At 37.1% G+C, this 19,637-nt stretch overlaps 1 protein-coding gene across 3 annotated transcripts in view; it reads right to left on the bottom strand.

The window, feature by feature from the left end:
* ZFHX4 (zinc finger homeobox 4) overlaps window positions 1-19,637 on the bottom strand; it is a 196,498-nt gene that overhangs the window by 21,377 nt on the left and 155,484 nt on the right. For 2 of the 3 annotated variants that reach the window (XM_049853913.1, XM_049853914.1), the window contains exons 5-6: window positions 8,290-8,358; window positions 2,644-2,763 (exon numbers count right to left, since the gene is read on the bottom strand). In XM_049853913.1, coding sequence (XP_049709870.1) covers window positions 2,644-2,763; window positions 8,290-8,358 — 189 coding nt within the window. The remainder of the gene's footprint in view (window positions 1-2,643; window positions 2,764-8,289; window positions 8,359-19,637) is intronic. The other variant, XM_049853915.1, reaches the window with a different exon arrangement.

Consider the following 19,637-nt stretch of genomic DNA (forward strand, 5'->3'; position numbering starts at 1 on the left):
TTGGATTATAATTAATCTAAAGTGGCACTAGATTTAAATGACAATATAAATGAGGCATTAGGAGGCTTTTCTATTATGAATGAATATTCAACAAATATAACTTGCATATTGCCAAGTCTCATATTGAAAGCTCTAGTCCTAGAGATTAATGCCAGCAACACAGAACAGCAGCTTACACAGACATAGTCTTCTTAACATGTGTTAATTCCTTCCTGTCGAAAAAATTTTGTGTTAAAGTGGGGCTCACACTGTTTTCCCATCTAACTTATTACTATAGCGATTAATTTAGAAGTTTTGCTAGTAATTCTTTAACATACTTATAATGGACGTAAGAAAAATATATATATATACGTAAGTCATTATTTGGTCATTAGAAATATTTCCTAGGGGAAGAAACAATTCATGTAATAAATTTTTTACTAATGAAATTTAATTTAGAAAGAGGAAATTTTGTTAAAAGTTTGTTATTGTTAATAACAAAAGGTCGTCTTGAAGGCTGGGAGGTGTCAAGGCTAAATATTTATGTATTAATAACTGCTTTTAGATGGTCCTTGTTTTAAAGCCCATTTTTATCCCTACCCAAATATCTGGAGCCCTGGTGGTGTAGTGGTTAAGACCCTGGCTGCTAACCAAAAGGTTGGCAGTTTGAATCCACCAGCTGCTCCTTGGAATCTCTATGGGACTGTGCTACCCACATATCTAGGGAGGGATTCCTATGGGGATAAAAATTTGTTTTAACCAACTACCACTATACAATGATCTGCATCCTCTCATATGCCTGAGTCCTGTCTGGATAGTGAAATTAGACACCCAAGGAAGGACAATAATTCATTAGGTCATTAGAGAATGATTGGTCCATTACTTATACAGAGCAGTAAATGGTGCTGGTGGAGATAGAAGCCCTGAATCTGTGGTCTGTTTCAAGTAGGAATCTTTCCTCAATGGGAAGATTAGATCCATTTTCAAGGAGTTCCCAGATTCCATCCCCCACAAGGTACTGTATGTCAGATACTTGAAACCTAGCATAATATCATATACCTAAATGTTAATGGACATTCCATAAACAGTAAAGGGGTACTGGTATGTTTTAGAAATTCTTCTGATGAATGGGAGGGGTATACTCTGCAATCTCTTTTAGCACCACTGTGGGAAAGGCACCAATGAATGCGTACAGAATCCTTCCTTCCCCTAGTCAAGCCCTGATGAGGTACACCCTAAAGAGTGAATAGACCTTGTTATTTCCAATCCTTTACAAATGAGGTTTAGATAGCACTGCCTTGACATTAACTGATCACTATGTACTTCAAATTCCTGTCAATATCCTCAGGAGCAAGCTTATTGATATACAACTATGGCATGGATTTACATAGCTTAGGCTCCATATGAACCTTAGATCCTCTTTGTTTAAATCTCATTAGAATTATATGTTGGCTAGTAGATCCTAGAAGTAAATTTAAATGACACTTTTTCCACTGGGTTTCTGAAAGAAATTTAGCATGGCACAGTGTGGCATGGGGGATAAGGAGTCCCTTCAAATAATTTTTTTAAGAAAATGCAAAACATAGATATTGTAAAGACTGAGTTACAATATGAAATAATTCCGGGTTAAATAAACTTGCATGTAAAAATTATATTTTTTATGCAACTAAATGTCTTCACAGTGACTACAAGCCTCTTTATATGTGGCTGTCACTGAGACTCAAGGAAAAGATAGATGACTACCTGCAACTAATAGGCTTGAACTCGTTTCAGCACTTCTTCTGCTTCAATGAGTACAACGTAATATAACTAGGTATAGCGTGCAGCAAAGTAGCCAATGTAATATTCATTGCAACCATAGATTTCCATCTCATACATACAAAGCATGGGTGAAGTCATATATTTGCCAAATCAAACACAGAAAAAGCCTTAGGTATCCATACCAGATGCTGGCCTAGGGTTTGTTTGTGCACAAGTAAATGTCATGACACGAAGGTTTGTTTTCAAAGACATAGGTTTCATTACTGGGATTTGTCTGTTCTAGAAGATCAAAATTACCCAGCACCTAATCCCTTTTCAATGATATTTCCTCTTTCTTTGGCTGAATCATCTGTAAACTTTTTCACTGGATTTCATTTGAAATGCCTCAAATAGATGCCCTTCAAAAGGGCAAATTCCTGAGTGTAAGTTGTAAAAAGCAAGGAAAAACAACATTTATTTTTAGGGTTACATGATTTGAGGGGGCGTGCATGTGATTGAATGACAAAATTCAAGGGATATCTAATCCTGTGCTTATGAAAAATTAATACGCCATCAGAGGAATCACAAGTCTTGCTAAGATTAATGAAAGGCGCTTAAAAAATTACAAGCACACAAACTGATTTGATTAAAAAATAATCTCGCTGGTCGTCCTGTAATATTCTTCAACTTATCCACATCTATTCTGTCAGATGGTTATGATTAAAAATAGGTCAATGGGAGGCTACTGATAGAAATCACATGCAAAATGCACATGCAATGAATAGTAGTGAGAATGTTCAGACAGTTTAAAATGAATAAAAGCTTTTAATAAGCTTTAGAGGTGGAGGGGTGGGTAGTGAAGGAAGGGCTGATTGCAGAGATTGGGGGTGGGGGAAGAAAAGGTGAATGATTCTAGCCTCTTACCAGAGTCTTTATTAGAGTTTTTGCTTTCACTATGGTCTCTCTCACTTGTGTCTTTCTCATCATCTTCAGCTGCTGCTGTAGGCTTAATAGCTCCTTCTGCTTCCTCACTTTGTTCTTCTGCTAAGAAAGGCAGACTTGTCAGGAAGATTGGAAACCTCACAAAAATGCACACAGAAATAAGCTAGGTGACCATTCAAAGACTTAGTTATTGAATCATCTGCAGGTATTCATACTCCAAAGCAAACATAAATTTATTCACAAATCTATATTAGAACACGCTTGCTGTCCCGATACAGTTGTATTTTTTATATCAACACAGAGAATATGTTGCATACTCAATTAAAATAAGAGAAATCATTTTCAGCACAGTTTTAAAAGCTGCAAAAGGTTTAAAAATTGGGTGTCAGGTAATTCAGGAATTTCAATAGTAGAACCTTGTAACAACAGAGGCCCACTGTTCCAAGGACTTGGATGGGTGACAGAACAAACCAAATTCTTAGAAAAAATTCTTAGTAATGTGATAACAATGCATTAAATTTAAGACAGGTGTTAGTCCTGCCTTCAGACTCCAGGTCCCGGAGGAATTCTTTTGAATTTTGTTATAGTCCCTAAACTTGAATTACATTGTTTTTTTTTTTTTTTTTTTGTCTATAGGGGGAGCTATACTTTTTTTTTTTTTTTTATACAAGGCATAGGGCGTAACAAGGTATACTTCTGTGACAACAGCATCACCCCACACCTCATTCACGGGTTCACACCAGCTAGATTACATGGAAATCCTTATAGTAACTCAACCCTATTTAATTATTCTGCAAATCTTAGCTATGTTGCTGCTGGTAGATTAATCTGTTTATGCAGTTAGCCTCTATGCTGGGCCTGTGCAGCACTAATCCGTGAAAGGCCCACTGTTCTCTTTCATCCTGCGATCATTTGTCTCTTGCTGTGCTGATGTCACATTTTAATGAATTTTTAGCAATCTGAGTAATGCCAGATAACCAGGCTTGCAACTCCCCACCGCATGGCATGCTGTTTTCAGGGCTGCACGAAAAAAAAAAAAAAAAAAAAAAAATCATATTCCTCTGTTCAGGTAGGAATTACATAAATTAGAAGAAGAAGGTAAAATGGGATTTGAAGCACCAGGCTACTCAATTTCATAAAATCTTTAATGACCATATAAATTAACCCTGGAAAGGCAAAAGGTCATCACCACACATTTGCATACACTCCTCTATTTGCTTTTGATAAGCAGAGCTTTTATGCAGAGAACATGATACAATTAACCCTTCAATAACCATACAAAACGCTGCTATGGACATTTTAAGTGTCGGGCATTAACTGAAAATTACACACTGCATAAAATTTTCATTGCAAATGCTATAGTGATTGAAAGGGGAAATCGTGGCCCTCTCCACACCCCATGTTTTATTAATAATGTTCTGACAGCAGAATGAAATATCCACTGTCATATGGAGCAGCTGAGCACAAAAAAAAAAAAAAAATGCTCCTTAGTGCCTCACTCGCCAGGCAGGCACACTCTGCAACTGTGTGAGCAGGAAAACAACAGAGGGGACAGTTGTGGGCTCCACGGCAAACTCCAAAGAGCTAAGGGAAGACAAGGACATTTAATAAATTCGAAATGAGAGTTTGTTTTAACCACGGGTCCTCCAAAAGGCACCCTACAAATCCATTTATTCCATATGTGCACTATGCCTCTGCACAAAAGCAGAGATGTTTAGGTAGGCCGTCGTCTGGGGAGTTGGGGGACATAAACATGGAAATGCTACTTTAAGAAGAGGAGAAAGATCAACACTTATGGCTTTCACCTGCTTTCCAACCCCCATTCAGGGACAATTCCTGATCAAACAGGGCAACCTCCCTTCTCCCAGCTGGAGAAAGGTGGCCAAGCTCGGTTTGGGAGGCTAGAAACCTGTGCTCATGCCTGGATTGGGCTTTGTCCCTGCCAAGTGCACACATATGACGCCATAGCCAGTATCCGGCCTATGGCCTAGGACAGCCAGCCCTTGGCCATTACTTTCCAGCTCATCCTGGGAAGGGTACAAGTCTTCTTGTACTAGATTTACTGGACCTTTCACCCAGGACTGGAAAATAAAGTGTCAGAGTGCTACTGACTGTCCTTATCTTGAGGGGACATAAAATTGTAAGGGCTATCGCAACTCACATTAATAAAACATTGTGTGTCAGGAGAAGAAACAGAAAATTATGAAGGTACTAAAAGAAGAGCCACAGTATAATCTGGGTCTCATCAGACAGTTTTTCAGGGTCCTCTTCTTCATTTCTGGTATGTGTTTTAAGTGTGAGAGAAATTCCCAGACATGTTCTTCTATACATCACTGTGGTGTCTGACCTCAACCTGACCCTGGCAACAGTTAGAGAAATCTGGATGTGAACAAAGACTCTGTGTCAGCAGCCAGGGAAGATTGTGGGATAGACTCTCCCGATCAACTTAATCGCAAACAGCAGGTCTGAGGCCATAACTTTGCCCAGCTCCTCTAAAGCCACAACTCATAACCTTTAGAGGTGGGTTTGCCTGCAATGCCCCACCTCTGTGACTTTTTTTTTTTTTTCTTTCTTTTCTGGTTCTTCCTTTGAAGTAGGCAGGCAATTAGCTCTAATGTTCAAGCAATTCAGACCTGTTTTGTGGTTTCGAAGGGGAAAGCTGTTTATTACAGGTAGGCTCTTTGGAGCCATAACAACTTTGCAAATTTTTAATCATGCAAAAAAGAACCAAAAGGCAACTTATATACATCATAAAGTTTAATGTAAGCCAGAGGGGGGAAAAAAAAAGAGGTCACTTTTGCTCTCAAAGAGAGTTTTAGAACTAAATTGACATTTATTTTATAAATAGACTTTAGAGTCAAAAGTATTATTGTGGAGAAACCACTTTCTTTAGAAAAACTAAAAGTTGTGATTTTGGGTTATGGGAGGGAGTCGCTACCTTCCAATATTCAAGTACCACATTTCTTCAATTGTAAAATGCCATAAAGTGTAACATGCTTTATAGGAAAAAAAAAAATTAAATGTTGGTTATTATGTACTAAAGGTCACCTGAGAACTGAGGGAAATATATTACATGAAATTCCAAAACATAGATACTGAAGCAGTTCTCATCAATAAATTTCTCTACTATTATATGCAATAATTATGAAAGTATTATCCAAAACCCAGTGCCGTCGAGTCGATTCCGACTCATAGCAACCCTATAGGACAGAGTAGAACTGCCCCATAGAGTTTCCAATGAGTGCCTGGAGGATTCAACTGCCGACCCTTTGGTGAGCAGCCGTAGCACTCAACCACTACACCGCCAGGGTTTCCGAAAGTATTATAGCATTTCATAATACTGTCATATTCACAGTATACTTACTTTTAATTATTATTTTACCTCATGGGGTATGAAAAATACAATATTTGTTTATATATTAACCTTTGTGATATGTCTGTATATAAGCTTAAAACATGTATTAGGGTTTATTAGAACTTCCCAGTTTTCGGAGAAATATATTTTTAAATCTTTCAAAATAATAGGAAGAAAAAAATAATACTATAATTAACTTTCCCCAGCATTTATAACAGGCTTAAAATGATAATCTCTATAAAACTATATTTGAAAGAAAAGTTTTGAATAATTAAGAGTATTTTCATTTGAATGATCAACAATAATTGGAAAACCATTATTATTTTATTCCATAAAATTATATAATTTCTAAGTAAATCCACTTCGCTGCTATCCCTGTGATCTAAGTACCAGATAACTGTGTTTGTTTCCACTGCTTTACTATATAATTGGGCAAGGGAACCCTCTCTTCTGAGTCTTATAAGAAAAGCACTGCATACTCTTTATGTCCATGAAGTGATCATGGAAAGAGGAAGCAGAGGGTAGTAACTAAAACATCTGCAGTCTTATATATTGGGAATTTATTCAGTGTAAGACATCTGGTTTATGGGAATTATTTCCTGAACTCCTCCATAGTCTTCCTGACCCCAGGCATTCCCTGCTCAAATCTATCCTCCAACTGATCTACCTAAGTCTGACTTCCCTACTTAAAATTCTTCAGTGATTACCACTTATAAAGAAAAAGCTCTACCCTCTGTACCTGGCAAAAAAACCTCCAAGACCTGGTCCATGTCTACTTCTCCAGTCTCATCTTTCTTCACTTCCTTCCTAGGCCTTAATGCCCTAAAAAAGCAGTTCTCAAACTTTAAGGCATCAGAATCACCTAGAAGACTTGTTAAAATACATATTTCTTAGTCCTACCCTAGAGTATCTGATTTAGTAGACTTGGCATGAGGCCTGAAAATGTGCGTTTCTAACAGGTTCTCAGGTGATGCAGATGCCCCTGGTCCAAGGACCACATTGTGTGAATCACTGCTCTAGAAACACTAGGTTATTCTAAATGCCCTACAAATAGGTATTATTTATCCCTCTTTTGGATTCCATTGCATCATATCATTGTGGTCTTCATCTTACCTCCTATCTCTCTGAAAGATCCCTCTTAGTTCCTATTGCTGGGGCCTCTTTGATTAAAAAAAAAAAAAAAAAATCTAAATACTAAAGTGCATCCAGTCTTGGTCCTAAGCCCTCTTCTCATCTTTATCTACATTCTCTCCCTAGGTGACCGCATCCAGACTCACGGCTTTAAATTTTATATCTCCACTTGGATGTCTAAAAAGCATATCCAACTCAATATATCCAAAGCTGATCTCCTCTCAATACTCCTCATTCTGTTTCTTTCCCAGTCTTCACCATCTCAGTTAATGACACCACCAGTCACCAAAAAGAAAGAGTCATCTTTGACTCCTCTCTTTCCCCCTCATATACATCCAAATCCATCAGCAAGTCCTGTTATTTCTACTTCCAAAATATTTAATATATTCTAAATTCATCTACTTCTTTACATTTCCACTTCCAGAACTTTTAATCTCTTACCTGTGCTACTGAAATGGTTTCATAATTAGGTAAGATTTGTTCTGGCTCTTCTACAGTGTATTCTTCACAACTAAATAAGATCAAGTCATTCTTCTGTTTGAAACCTATAATAACTTCTTATTTCACTTAGAATAACATACCAACTCCCTACTATGGCTGAAATGATTAGGCTGTTACTAACTTTCTGATTACATCTTATGCTGCTGACCACCTCATTCACTAATTTTTCTCCATATTAGCCTTCTTTCTCCTCCTGAAATATGAGCAACTTACTCTTACCTCTGTCTGCAACAGGTTTCCCCAGACTCTTTGTATAACTGACTCGTTATTCAGGGCTTAGCTCAACTGTCACTTCCTCAGAGAAACTGTGGCCACTACTTCTAAAGTAGCTCTTCATCTGTCACATAGGTGAGGTCCTCAGACTGTAGCAGCTTATTGACTTAAACTTTGTACAAAACTGACCATTTGAGTAAAACTTCCTAGTGTGAAAAATTACCATGGAGAAGTTACATGTTCTTTAAGATGTTACTTTGCATATGCTTTAAATTTTGCATATATTTGATATTGCTTTTCACTTATTTATAAAAGGGATCTGATCTGATCTAATAATAAGAAGGTCCAGAGATGTTTATTACATAAATTGTGAGAATAAAAAATAATTTAGGACAAGACAAATTTTTGAGAAAGATTTGACCAATTACCTGAGGTTGCCCTCAGCTGCTGCTCTGTAAGCTCATCCTCGCAGGTCCTAGCTCCCAAAGAGGCAGCTTCTGCAGAGAACATCACAGTGAAAGGTAATCAGCCACCATAGCCATCTCTCAAGTCACAACCGATACCAAAATCACCCCAAATACGGCTAAGAATCAAGTGGAGTTGGATGAGTCTCTAGCACACCTTACCTCCTAGTGAGCAGTGGTTGGCAGAGTGAGTCCAGAGAGTAGCACAGTTAGGTTTAATACTGAATGACGAGCAGCACACACACAAAAAATACATAAATATCGATAAAATACAGAACCAGAAGAGACTAATTCTAGTTTTACCTCTTAGCTATGTGGTCAAAACTACGGATGATAGGAATGCAATGGCTGAGTGAGAATGGGTGTGTTTTTTAAGGCAAATAGTATAACTAACTCTAGATTATAGGACTATATATCATTTTGAGACCGGAACATCTCAAAAATGATGAGCATAAGGTATCAAATAAGAAAAAAAATATTATATGATAGCTGCTGTGAAAGACCAACACAAACATCAGGTACTTGAGGTGGAAGCTTGAAGAATAAGTCCAAATAACCAATAAATCTACATCTTTATTCTGATCTTTGAGTTCCAGAGTAGAATTGATGACAATTTACTGGTTTGCTAAAGTCAACACATCCTAAACACAAATCATTACTTTCATCTAAGCACACTCTTCCTTTGCATTTCCTACTGTAGCTGCTGGATTAATAATCCATAAAAAAAACTTGACCTCAAAAATCACTTCATTCTTTCTCCACATTGAGTCATCATATGCTGTTGATTTCATTTTACAATGTCTCCTGTTATCTCTCCCTTTATTCCTTCTGTCATCTTGTCTTGCCTGACAATTTCAATCGCCTACACAACAATCCACTTGCCATGATACCATTGTCTTTCCAATCCAATCCTTCATAACATTCCAACAGTTATTTTTTAAGAATACAGAATTGCTTGTGCACAAATCATGACTCTACCCTTTCTAGGTATAAAGCTTGGGTAAATTATTTAACCTCTCTAAGCCTCAGTTCCTTCATTTGTGAAATGCAGATACAATTGAAAAAATACTTAATAATCATAAGAGAAAATAAATACAAATAAGTGTACAATGTGCTGTAGTCTTTAAAGCCAGAAAAGATCAGGTCTTATTGATAGGTTAAGAAAAGTTGTCTCCATTCCATAATTCTCGAACTGCCAAAAAGAATCATGTTTATCTTACATTCCTAGGCAGTAGCATCACTAGTTGATTGTGAAGGCTTAAAAAAAAATTAACCTTGAAAATAGAAGTGCACATCAAGGCACTATTATTGTATATACTACTCATTTTTTCATCTATGTACAAAACCTTTGACCTTTGGTGGTAACCGATTTAAAAACAATATAATCCTAATGAACACTTCTGTGCTTCCCCCACAAAGCATTACATTTTCTTGTACCTACATCTTAGATTAGTCTTTAAAAGAATAATTTATCCTCAGTCCTTGTTATAAATCCAGGAGTAACTTCAAAACGGATCATACCATTGACGTCTACCCAATATTTTACTCATAAAGCCCACCTTCTTCCTCCAGCTACCCCTCATGCCTTTACACCTAGATCAATGCTCTTCCTTTTACTTTGAATGCCTTTTTGTTCTTTTCCTGTTAAACTCCTATTCTTCCCTCAAAATCCGAAGTGTCACCTCCTCTATGCTCCCACAACAATTAGCCTATATATGTTTCATCACTTGTCATGATGTATTGTGATAATTTTTTACATGATACATGCATATTTCCCCAGTAAATTGTGAAATTCTCAAAAGCAGCTTTTCATCCTCACAGATACTCAACTAAGAACTGAGTGAGATATATCAACATCACCTAGGGTACAGAGCTATTTCAATGATACTAAACACAGATATTTCTTTTTTATATATGTGCGTGTGTGCACGTATCTATGTGTACTTGTGTGTGTGTCAAACCATTTCTTTCTTTTCTAGAAAACAACATAATTCATCAAAGGATGCTCAGTACTCCTTGTTTTAATACGCACATACATACATACATACACTTCAATGTATCATGTGGACTTGCTCAAAGAGACATCAGAAGTGCCTAAGTTAATTTGACCAAATGTCTGCTACTCCTTAAAGATGAATAAAAATAAAAACAAAACAACGACAACTTACTGAGTTTATGAAAATAAAATGATGACAATTTATTGAGTGCTAAGCTATTTGCCCCAAAACAATCATTTATCCTCATAATAAAATGATGAAGCAGTTATTAATCCTTATTTTACAAATCCGGAAACTGGAGCTTAAGGAGGAGAAGGTAACTTGCCGTGGGCCAGCAAGTTAGTGACAGAGCCTGGAATGAAACCTAGGCCTGCCTGGTATAAAAAGGTTGTGTGATTTTAGATGTGTTCAGTTACAATACCATGGTATTTGGGAGTCCAGAAAGGTTTTTCTAGTCTTACCATTGCCATAGAGTACATTCCAACTCATAGTGACCCTATAGGTCTCTACTGGACAATCATTTAATTATTATGAGGATTAAATAAATGTTTCTAGACAAACAGCTTAGCACTCAATGAACTGTCATTGTTTTATTTTATTTTCGCAAACTGAATAAGTTGCCAAAAACTAAATGGGGGTAAGGGGGGGGCAAAGAAAGCAACTTGTCAGTAGTTCTGTTAAAATTGATATTTCACAAAGCAGTAACAATCCTTGAATAAAAGAGTAACCAAGTTTTAGTTTGCTGCCATTCGATAGTGATTTAAGGAAATGTACAAAATATCAAAACAAAACAAAACAAAAAAACCCAACCCCACTGCTGTCAAGTCAATTCTGACTCATAGTGACCCTACATGACAGAGTAGAACTGCTCCATAGAGTTTCCAAGGACTACCTGGTGGATTCGAACTGCTGATCTTTTGGTTAGCAGCTGTAGCTCTTAACTACTATGCCACCAGCGTTTCAGAAACAGTTATTTAATTTCACAAATTGGGTCACGTGGCACTTGGAGAATGCTCCAATGAGGGTAAACTGTGCAAACAATTTCATAAAGAAATGTAGCTCAATATGTTATAGGGTTCTTTTTATGTCCTCAACAATGCTGTTCCACAAATGGCATAAATATTTTAATAACAGAGCTTTTTAACTCACCAAATGAACTGATTAATCTATACTTTTCTGGCTGTGTAAAATGAAATGTTTAAACCTAGTAATGATACTTCACATCTTGCAACATTTCACTTTAATAATTGCTCTGTAGAAACAAATCTGACTGCTGTTAACAAGGTCTCTTTTGCTGGTGATTTAATCAGGTTACTAATTTGTGTTCTCTAGCACCTGACCTTTCCTGTTTAACACTATTTAAAAATAATATCACTGACTTAGTTTATCCTGTACTGTACTTTATCCTGTCAATTTGGCTGTAACACATTTTAAAATTGTACCAAATTACTCTATTTTTATTAGCACAATGTGTTAATAAAATCGGCGGCATTTTCTGTGGAATAGTGTATTGATTATCACAATCACCATTATCACCATTATTTTACAGAGTATTTGCTCTGTGCCAGGTACTGGCTGATGTTCTTCATATTGCTATATCACAGCTAGCAAGAGGTGAAGCTATGATTTGAACTCACAGTGTTATCTCAGGGATAGTTCTCTTAGCCACCATGGTATTCTGAACCATACTTCTGAGCGCATAAAAGTATCTCTCCTTCTGATTCTAAAGTTATTTTCAGCATTCATTTTCCTCACTTGGCCTGAATTCTGCTAATCACCCATTTTCTTCGTCCAACCCAACCGGTTACATTTAAAAAGTCAAAGCTGAATACCTCAATTTTTAAGTGGTCCTTATTCCTTTAAATTGTGAGAATCAAAGTCCTCATGACTCTCATTTCCCTGGACTGTCACACCCACTCAAATGCATATCTATTTCATTACTCCTTTTCATTTCCCCATCCCCTTAAACTAATGGTATTTATTCTGGTAAATAAATTGATAACTTTCAGCCATTTAATTTTCATTCAAAAATTATCAACTCCTACATGACATAATTTTTTCCTTGCCAAGTGGAATAATATTTAAGAAAAAAAAATTAACTATAATTACCACAAATCTAATGGTCATGAGACAGGGACAGAAGGCTGAAGAGCCTCAAGGCCGGAATAACAGGCCTGTTGATCTGGGACTCTATCCCGTGGGAGATGTTACAAGACAACCCACACATACAGCCCATGATACACAAAGCCTTACATACCTCTCTCTCCCAAGTTGTTTTTCAGGACCCCACTATGAAGGTGGCATCTTACGTATCTTTCTCAAGTTGTTTTTCAGGACCCCATGGCGTCCTGCATATCTCTCTCGTAAGTTGTTTTTCAGGACTCCACCATAGGGGGTGGTGTTAGAAGATAATCCACATCCTGGACTCTGATGCACGAAGTTCCACATATCTTCCCTACAAGCTGCTTTCCAAAGAACAGAATCAGCAGATCCCCAGGGCATGCGCAGTGAGAATGGGTGTGACCTTACAGTCTTGTAAAGGGGCCACTGAGACTGCGCCGTGGTGACGTGACTTTGTCCAAACTGACTCCACCTTGGATCTCAGATGCGCATGCACCTAATTTTTTTTAATCCCCTCTATTTCTCAGAAAGTCTCACCTTTTTCCCCAGAAAGCAATGGATAAAACATGAGGTCCTTCCTGCCTAAAACCTTTTATAAACTCTAAGAAAACCTCCATTCAGGCAGAGGCTGGAGGCTAGCGTAGGCATAAGCCCCTCTCTGTCCCTCCCTAGCGAGGCTTCGTCTTTTTGTTTTTTTTTCTTTTTTCTCTGTCACTAATAAACCTTTGTTCGTGTGGAACTTCTGAACCTCTCCTGATCATTCTTGGTCAGTAGAAGGCAAGAATCTAAACAGGACTTGGTCCCAAGCCAGGGAGCCTTGTTCTGCAATAGTCAGAGAAGGAGCCAAAATTTTTAATTTTTTAATCATAGTTTAAATGTACAAGCAGAGAATTCGAAGTTTAAGATCTTTTGCTGTGATTCAGGAATAAAGCCAAAATGTACCTGATGATCGCAACAACCATGTGCTTTTTATATTCTTATCAACAAAATTTGAAAAAGATCCAACACAAGTGATAAATGGAATTTCAACTCCAACTGTAGTTGTCGTTGTTAGGTGCCATGGAGTCGGATCAGACTCACCGCAACCCTATCTATGTACAACAGAATGAAGCACTGCCCAGTTCTGCATCATTCACACAATCTTTGCTAGGTTTGAGGCCACTGTTGCATTCGCTGTGTAAATTTATCTCATTTAGGGCTGCCTTCTTTTTCGCTCACTCACTACTTTATCCAGCATGATGTCCTTCTCCAGGAACTGGTCCCTCTTGATAACATGTCCAAAGTATATGAGACAAAGTTTCACCATCCTCACTTCTAAGGAGCATTCTGGCTATACTTCTTCCAAGAAAGATCTGTTCATTCTTCTGGCAGTCCATGGTATATTCAATAGTCTTCGCCAACACCATACTTCAAAGGTATCAAGTCTTCTTCGGTCTCCTTATTCATTATCCAGCTAAGACTGAATTTACCTGTAAAGCTGTCCACATCCTACCCCCACGCACTGACTTAACACATTACACAATAAAGTATATCACTATTCTTAGCAAAATGCTTAATGTATAAAATATGTATCACCAAAACCCAGTAAATAGTAAGCCAACTGGTCTAAAATGAGAGAAGGATAAATGTTTTCTGTAATCTTAGGTAACATTTTGAATTCCCTTTCACTTTCATTTATTTAAAAAAAAAAAGATCGACTCAAGTCTTTGTTCTTTTTACTGGAGAATAAGAATATATTGTAGAATAGAGTCCATAGGTTGCAACCAACCTGCCCCCTCCATCCCTTCTAGCACCTACACCCTCTATTACACTTTTGGAGCCCTTGACCTCTACCACCATTATGTGACTCATTGTGAAAAGGTATTTTAGAGACTTTGTGAATACAAAAGAGCAGATATTTGCAGGGTGGTGTAAATAACTGCTAACTAAAAAGTTGGTTGGAGTTTACCCACAAGATCCTGGGAAGAAAGGTTTGGTGACTTATTTCCAAAAAAAAAAGTCATTGAAAACCTTTTGGAGTACAGCTCTACTGACACACATGGGGCCACCATGAGTCAGAATGGACTTGTAGCAACTGATGGCAAATTTCAAATAATAAGTTAACATTTATTAGAAACAGGTTAAGTGCTGGCCATGTGATATGCATTTCCATATTCCAATCCTCACAACAAACCTATAAAAGATGAATCATTAATTTTGTGGAATAGATATCAAAAGTTAGAGAGTATAAGTAATTTTTTGCAAGGACACAGAGAAGCAAAGGTTGGATCTGAACCAAATCTGTGGGACTCTGAAGCTCTGTCCTCTCTTCTGGGCAGTGTTGCCTCCAGGCATCTTTAGGACCCCTGGGCCAGGAGACATGACAACTTAAAATGCTTTAAATAAAATGCTCTACCTTCTGGAAAAGAAAAAAAAAAAAAAAAAAAAAAACAGCTCAAGCTCCTTCAGAACAGACTCTTAATAATGAAGTCAGTATTTCAAGGGAAAATCAAATTCAACATTTTTTGCTATCAGGGTAACTTACATTTTAATAAAGACCTCTGAACTTGCCTGGCATTGCAACAGTAAAGCCAGTCTTCAGACGAAGCAACTTTGCAATTAAAAATGGTTTCAAGTGGTCTTCTCCATCCTTTTCCTATGTGGATGGAAAACAGTTCTCTTCTAAAAAACTGAGTAACTCAGCATGCATCCAAATGTTTTGTGTAACTAAGCAACACCATCTTTGTTGACCTGTAGTGTGTTCTCTTAAATTATTTCTTCTAGGCAGTAATAGATTGAAGTACAATAGATGCTCCGGTGTCAATTATCTGAATAGGACTGAATTTGTAATTTTTTTTTTTTTCCTGGAAAAACAAAGGTTCTTTGCCCTGCCCTGTCTGGTTTCACTCAGGAGAATTTTTCATGTAATTAGGAAGTATCTCCTGGGGCTTTCCAGGTCATGAATGTGTGATCACTTCTTTCTGCTTCTTGAATCATCCATGACCTCAATGTAATAGGACCTCAAAAAGAATTTCATAAATTCCTGATATCCACTAATTTCAATAAATTACTCATCCACTTTATAATGTCTGTTATATTTTAAAGTACTGTTACTGAAACAATTTTTTTATAAATTTACTAATTCTTAATACATTTCTCCACGTAAGATTCTGCTTTATTTTTGATTGTTTTGAGCTTAAAAGATCAGACTTCACTCTCTAATTTGAAGATAGCACTGTTCCTATCTATGAACAGATTGCTCAATTAAATCTTATAGGATTTGCCATAATCTGTCCTTATATTTTCCAGCACAATTTTCATTCCTCAGCATATTGTGTTGGCTTTGATAAGTTGCTCATCAACATACAAAACACCTGCTCCACACACTGGCCTGTCCACAAATAACCTTTGTTCACGCTAAGCAGTAGCCATTACTTCGTCCCTTTGCTTCCTATCTCATAGCTAGTTTTTAACCCAGAAAAGTCTCTACGTCTAACCCCAAAACCAGTTGCCATTGAGTTGATCGTCAGGCCTTTCTTCTGAGATGTCTCTTGGTAGACTCAGACCTCCAAGGTTTTGGTTAGCAGCTAAGGGCATTAACTGTTTGTATCACCCAGGGTCTCCTCTTTACCCCACAGTTACCAAGTTTTCTTAGTAACCTCATAGTAGGTCGAAAGCTTTTCAAAAAATGTATTTAGTAGAAAAGAAAATAAATCAGTATCCAATAGTACTTCTTTTTCACTATTTGCTTTAACTCTTTCAAAGACTCTTCATAAAGGCATCATTTACCCTTAGGAAAGTTGCATTGCTTTGTGTCAATCATGTTATTTGCAGCTTGGATTTTCAGGAAGCTTTTATAAATTCTCTCATGGTTTCACATTTTGTAATGATAGGTACCTCCCTCCAAGGCTGCACTGTTTTTAAAATGATTGCAATAACTGTAGAGTTGAATCAGTTCTACAACTATTTTTAAATGTTTTCTGCAATCTGTAATGCTTTCATGACTCCCAAGATTTTATTTCAACCATATTCAATGTGGTATTTGTGCATATCCGTTGGAAACACATTCCATGAAGCCATCATTCAGTCTCTGCTGTTGAGAATCAGAGCAAGTAACCTCTGCGTTGAAATAATGGTTGCATTTTTTAAAACTATGTAGATTCTTTCTCTTTACTTGAAAAGTTTGACCATACAAAGATAAAAGGTGAGACATCAGTGACATAAAAAACAACACACAATATAGGGAAAGTCAGCAGAAATTTACCAAGGCAATGTCAAAAGAACCTTCCTAGATACAACCAAACATCTTGAGGGACCAAGTTACTGGGGCCGAAGGCTAGAGACCATGGTCTTGGGGGACATCTAGGTCAATTGGCATGACATAGTTCATAAAGAAAACGTTCCACATCCTACTTTAGTGAGTAGCGTCTGGGGTCTTAAAAGCTTCCAAGCAGCCATCTAAAATATATCTATTGGTCCCATCACATATGGAGCAAAGGAGAATGAAGAAAATCAAAGACACAAGGAAAATATCAGCCCAAAGGACTAATGGACCACATGAGCCACCGCCTCCACCAGCCTTAGCCCAGAAGATATAGATGGTGCCTGGCTACCACCACCAACAGCTGTGACAGAGATCACAATAGAGGGTTCCAGAAAGAGTGGGAGAAAATGTAGAACAAAATTCAAATTCACATACAAAAAAAAGACGAGACACTAATCTGACAGAGAATGGAGGGACCCCCAAAACTATGGCCCCAGGACAACCTGCTAACTCAGAACTGAAGACACTCCCAAAGTCCACCTTTCAGCCAAAGATTAGACAAGCCTGTAAAGCAAACAATAACACATGTGAGGAACATGTTTCTTAGTTCAATCAATTCTAGGAGACCTAAGGGGCAACACCTGCTCAAAAGCAAAGAAGAGAAGGGACTGAAAACCTGGATGAATGGACACGGAGAACCTGGGGTGTAAAGGGAAAGGGGTAGGGTGCTGACATACTGTAGGGATTGCAACCAATATCACAAAACAATTTGTGTATAAATTTTTGAATGAGAAACTGATATGTGCTATTAACTTTCATTTAAAACACAGTTAAAAACCAAAACCTACCTACTTCCGTTATAGCTATGTGGTCCTTAGAAGACCGTGTTGCTCAAAAAAATGTTTCACGAGGACCATATTGAGTACTCCCATGTAGATATTTATAGGAGAGGAAAAAACATGAAATTAAGAACCAAATACACTTGGGTTTGAATCTCAGCTCCGCCATTTTTTAGTTATTTGACTCTAAGCAAGTTACTTACCCCCATGAAATTCAGAGTCCTGTAGGGTCACTTTGAGTTGGAAGTGACTCGACAGCAATGGGTTTTTTTTTTTTTTTTTTCCGTTGTATGTGACTAGGAAAACAGAATACTCAGATTTCAAGGTGGTAATAAGAGGCAAAATTAAAGAATATAAAGCATCTAGTACTGAGTAAGTAGTAGCTGTACTCATACATGTTTTTTCCTTGCCTTTGATCTATTCCATGAACATGAGTTATTCAAAGAAAGACTACATCAATTTGGTATTATGGCTTTTGAGGTTATATTTATACGTAATCTACTTTCTGACAATTGGTTAATTTCATGTTTTAGCCCTTTAAAATCTCACTATTATTTGGGTGAATATTTTGGAAACAGCAAATGTTAACAAGACTAAATTGATTTCCTGAGCAATGTAGTTTGAAAGTTTTTAAATCCCGAAGCAAATTTTATACATACTGCAAGAAAAGTGGTGTCTGTACCAAGATGTAAAGAGTGCTCAGTTCACACTGGCTTGGCCATTTACGAAAGTTACAGTGACAGAAAATGAACTCTGAAGGACTGGCAGTGTTAATAAAAATCAGCCCTAGTTTTTTTCTTGTAAGAGAGGAATCTTCCCCTCCACCACTCCAAAACCCACTGCAATCACCTGAATTATATGCCCTACGGAACACATCATTATTATATAAAGCACTTGTTTTTTCTCCAATAATGAGTCAAAGACAGTATTTTAGAGCATTCACAAAGGCTATGTTAAAATGGCAAATGTACTAAATAAGGAATTAAATCCATGGATTCAAGCTCTATAAATATACATAGATCTATTAACATCTTGAAACCAGCCTTTTCATCTGTAAAATGGGGGTAAAATTACTTCCTGTGCATGTCATACCAAATCATTCTAAGTATGAACTACAAGTTGGTGCTGCTATCATCACCTCCAGGTTATAGAGCAAAAGAAAAGTACAATATGTGTACCACACATATGCTAATTTTGGATATACTACTAGAAAACTTATCATAAATTACTCTATACAGTCATATATACTGGGAAAATTACTGCTTCCCACATGCAAGCCTATTTGTTTCGTGAATTATATATGGCCGTAAAAGAAAATCCTCAGATGACTAGATCAATTCTATTTACCAACATCATAATAGCTGAAATAAATTTATCATTAGCCTAAGATGCAGAAAAGTTTCCTAAGTTATGTATAAATAATCCTTGGATTTTCATTCATTGGGGTATTATACATATCACCACAATAAAAAAGGTCAAATTTATGTAGCTATGTCTCACAAGTTACATTTATAAGGATAGACCTATGCAATGATGGACATAAATGTAGGTGGAATAAATCTGGACAGTGAAAGTATGCAGGGTTCCAGAAAAGGAAGTCTAGAAAGTTAGATTTGAGCCAAGAGAGAACAATGTACTATTGGAACCTGCTATGAATTTTCAAGACAGCACTTATGCATACTCATGAAATGTTTACTTAATGAATCATTCATTAATGAGCAAACAGATTGATGAGATTTGGCACATTACTTTCTCTGGACTGTATTAGCAGTAGGGGAAAAAAATGTTTCTGGGGTATAGTCAATATATTTTCTCCTTTGCTTGGATGCAAGTATTGGCAAAGAGTTCTCTGATGTAGGTAAAGTGAGAGCTTTAAGTGGGGGTTGCCAGGATCATACTTCTATCTTTGGGCTGCTGTGTGAAAAATGGAATGGAAGGAGTTTTGCTGTAAGAAAAGGACACTTGAGCATCCACTGCACTTCAATCTATTACTGCCTAGAAGAAATCATGGAAAAAGAAGCAACTGTGATTCTATTTGGGGGAAAGGGAATGTAAAAAGTCTAAGATAGGGGTGAGAGAAAAAAACAATGGGCTCGATTTTGGACATGAATA

This window comes from Elephas maximus, chromosome 15, assembly GCF_024166365.1.
Source record: "Elephas maximus indicus isolate mEleMax1 chromosome 15, mEleMax1 primary haplotype, whole genome shotgun sequence".
NCBI lineage: Eukaryota > Metazoa > Chordata > Mammalia > Proboscidea > Elephantidae > Elephas > Elephas maximus.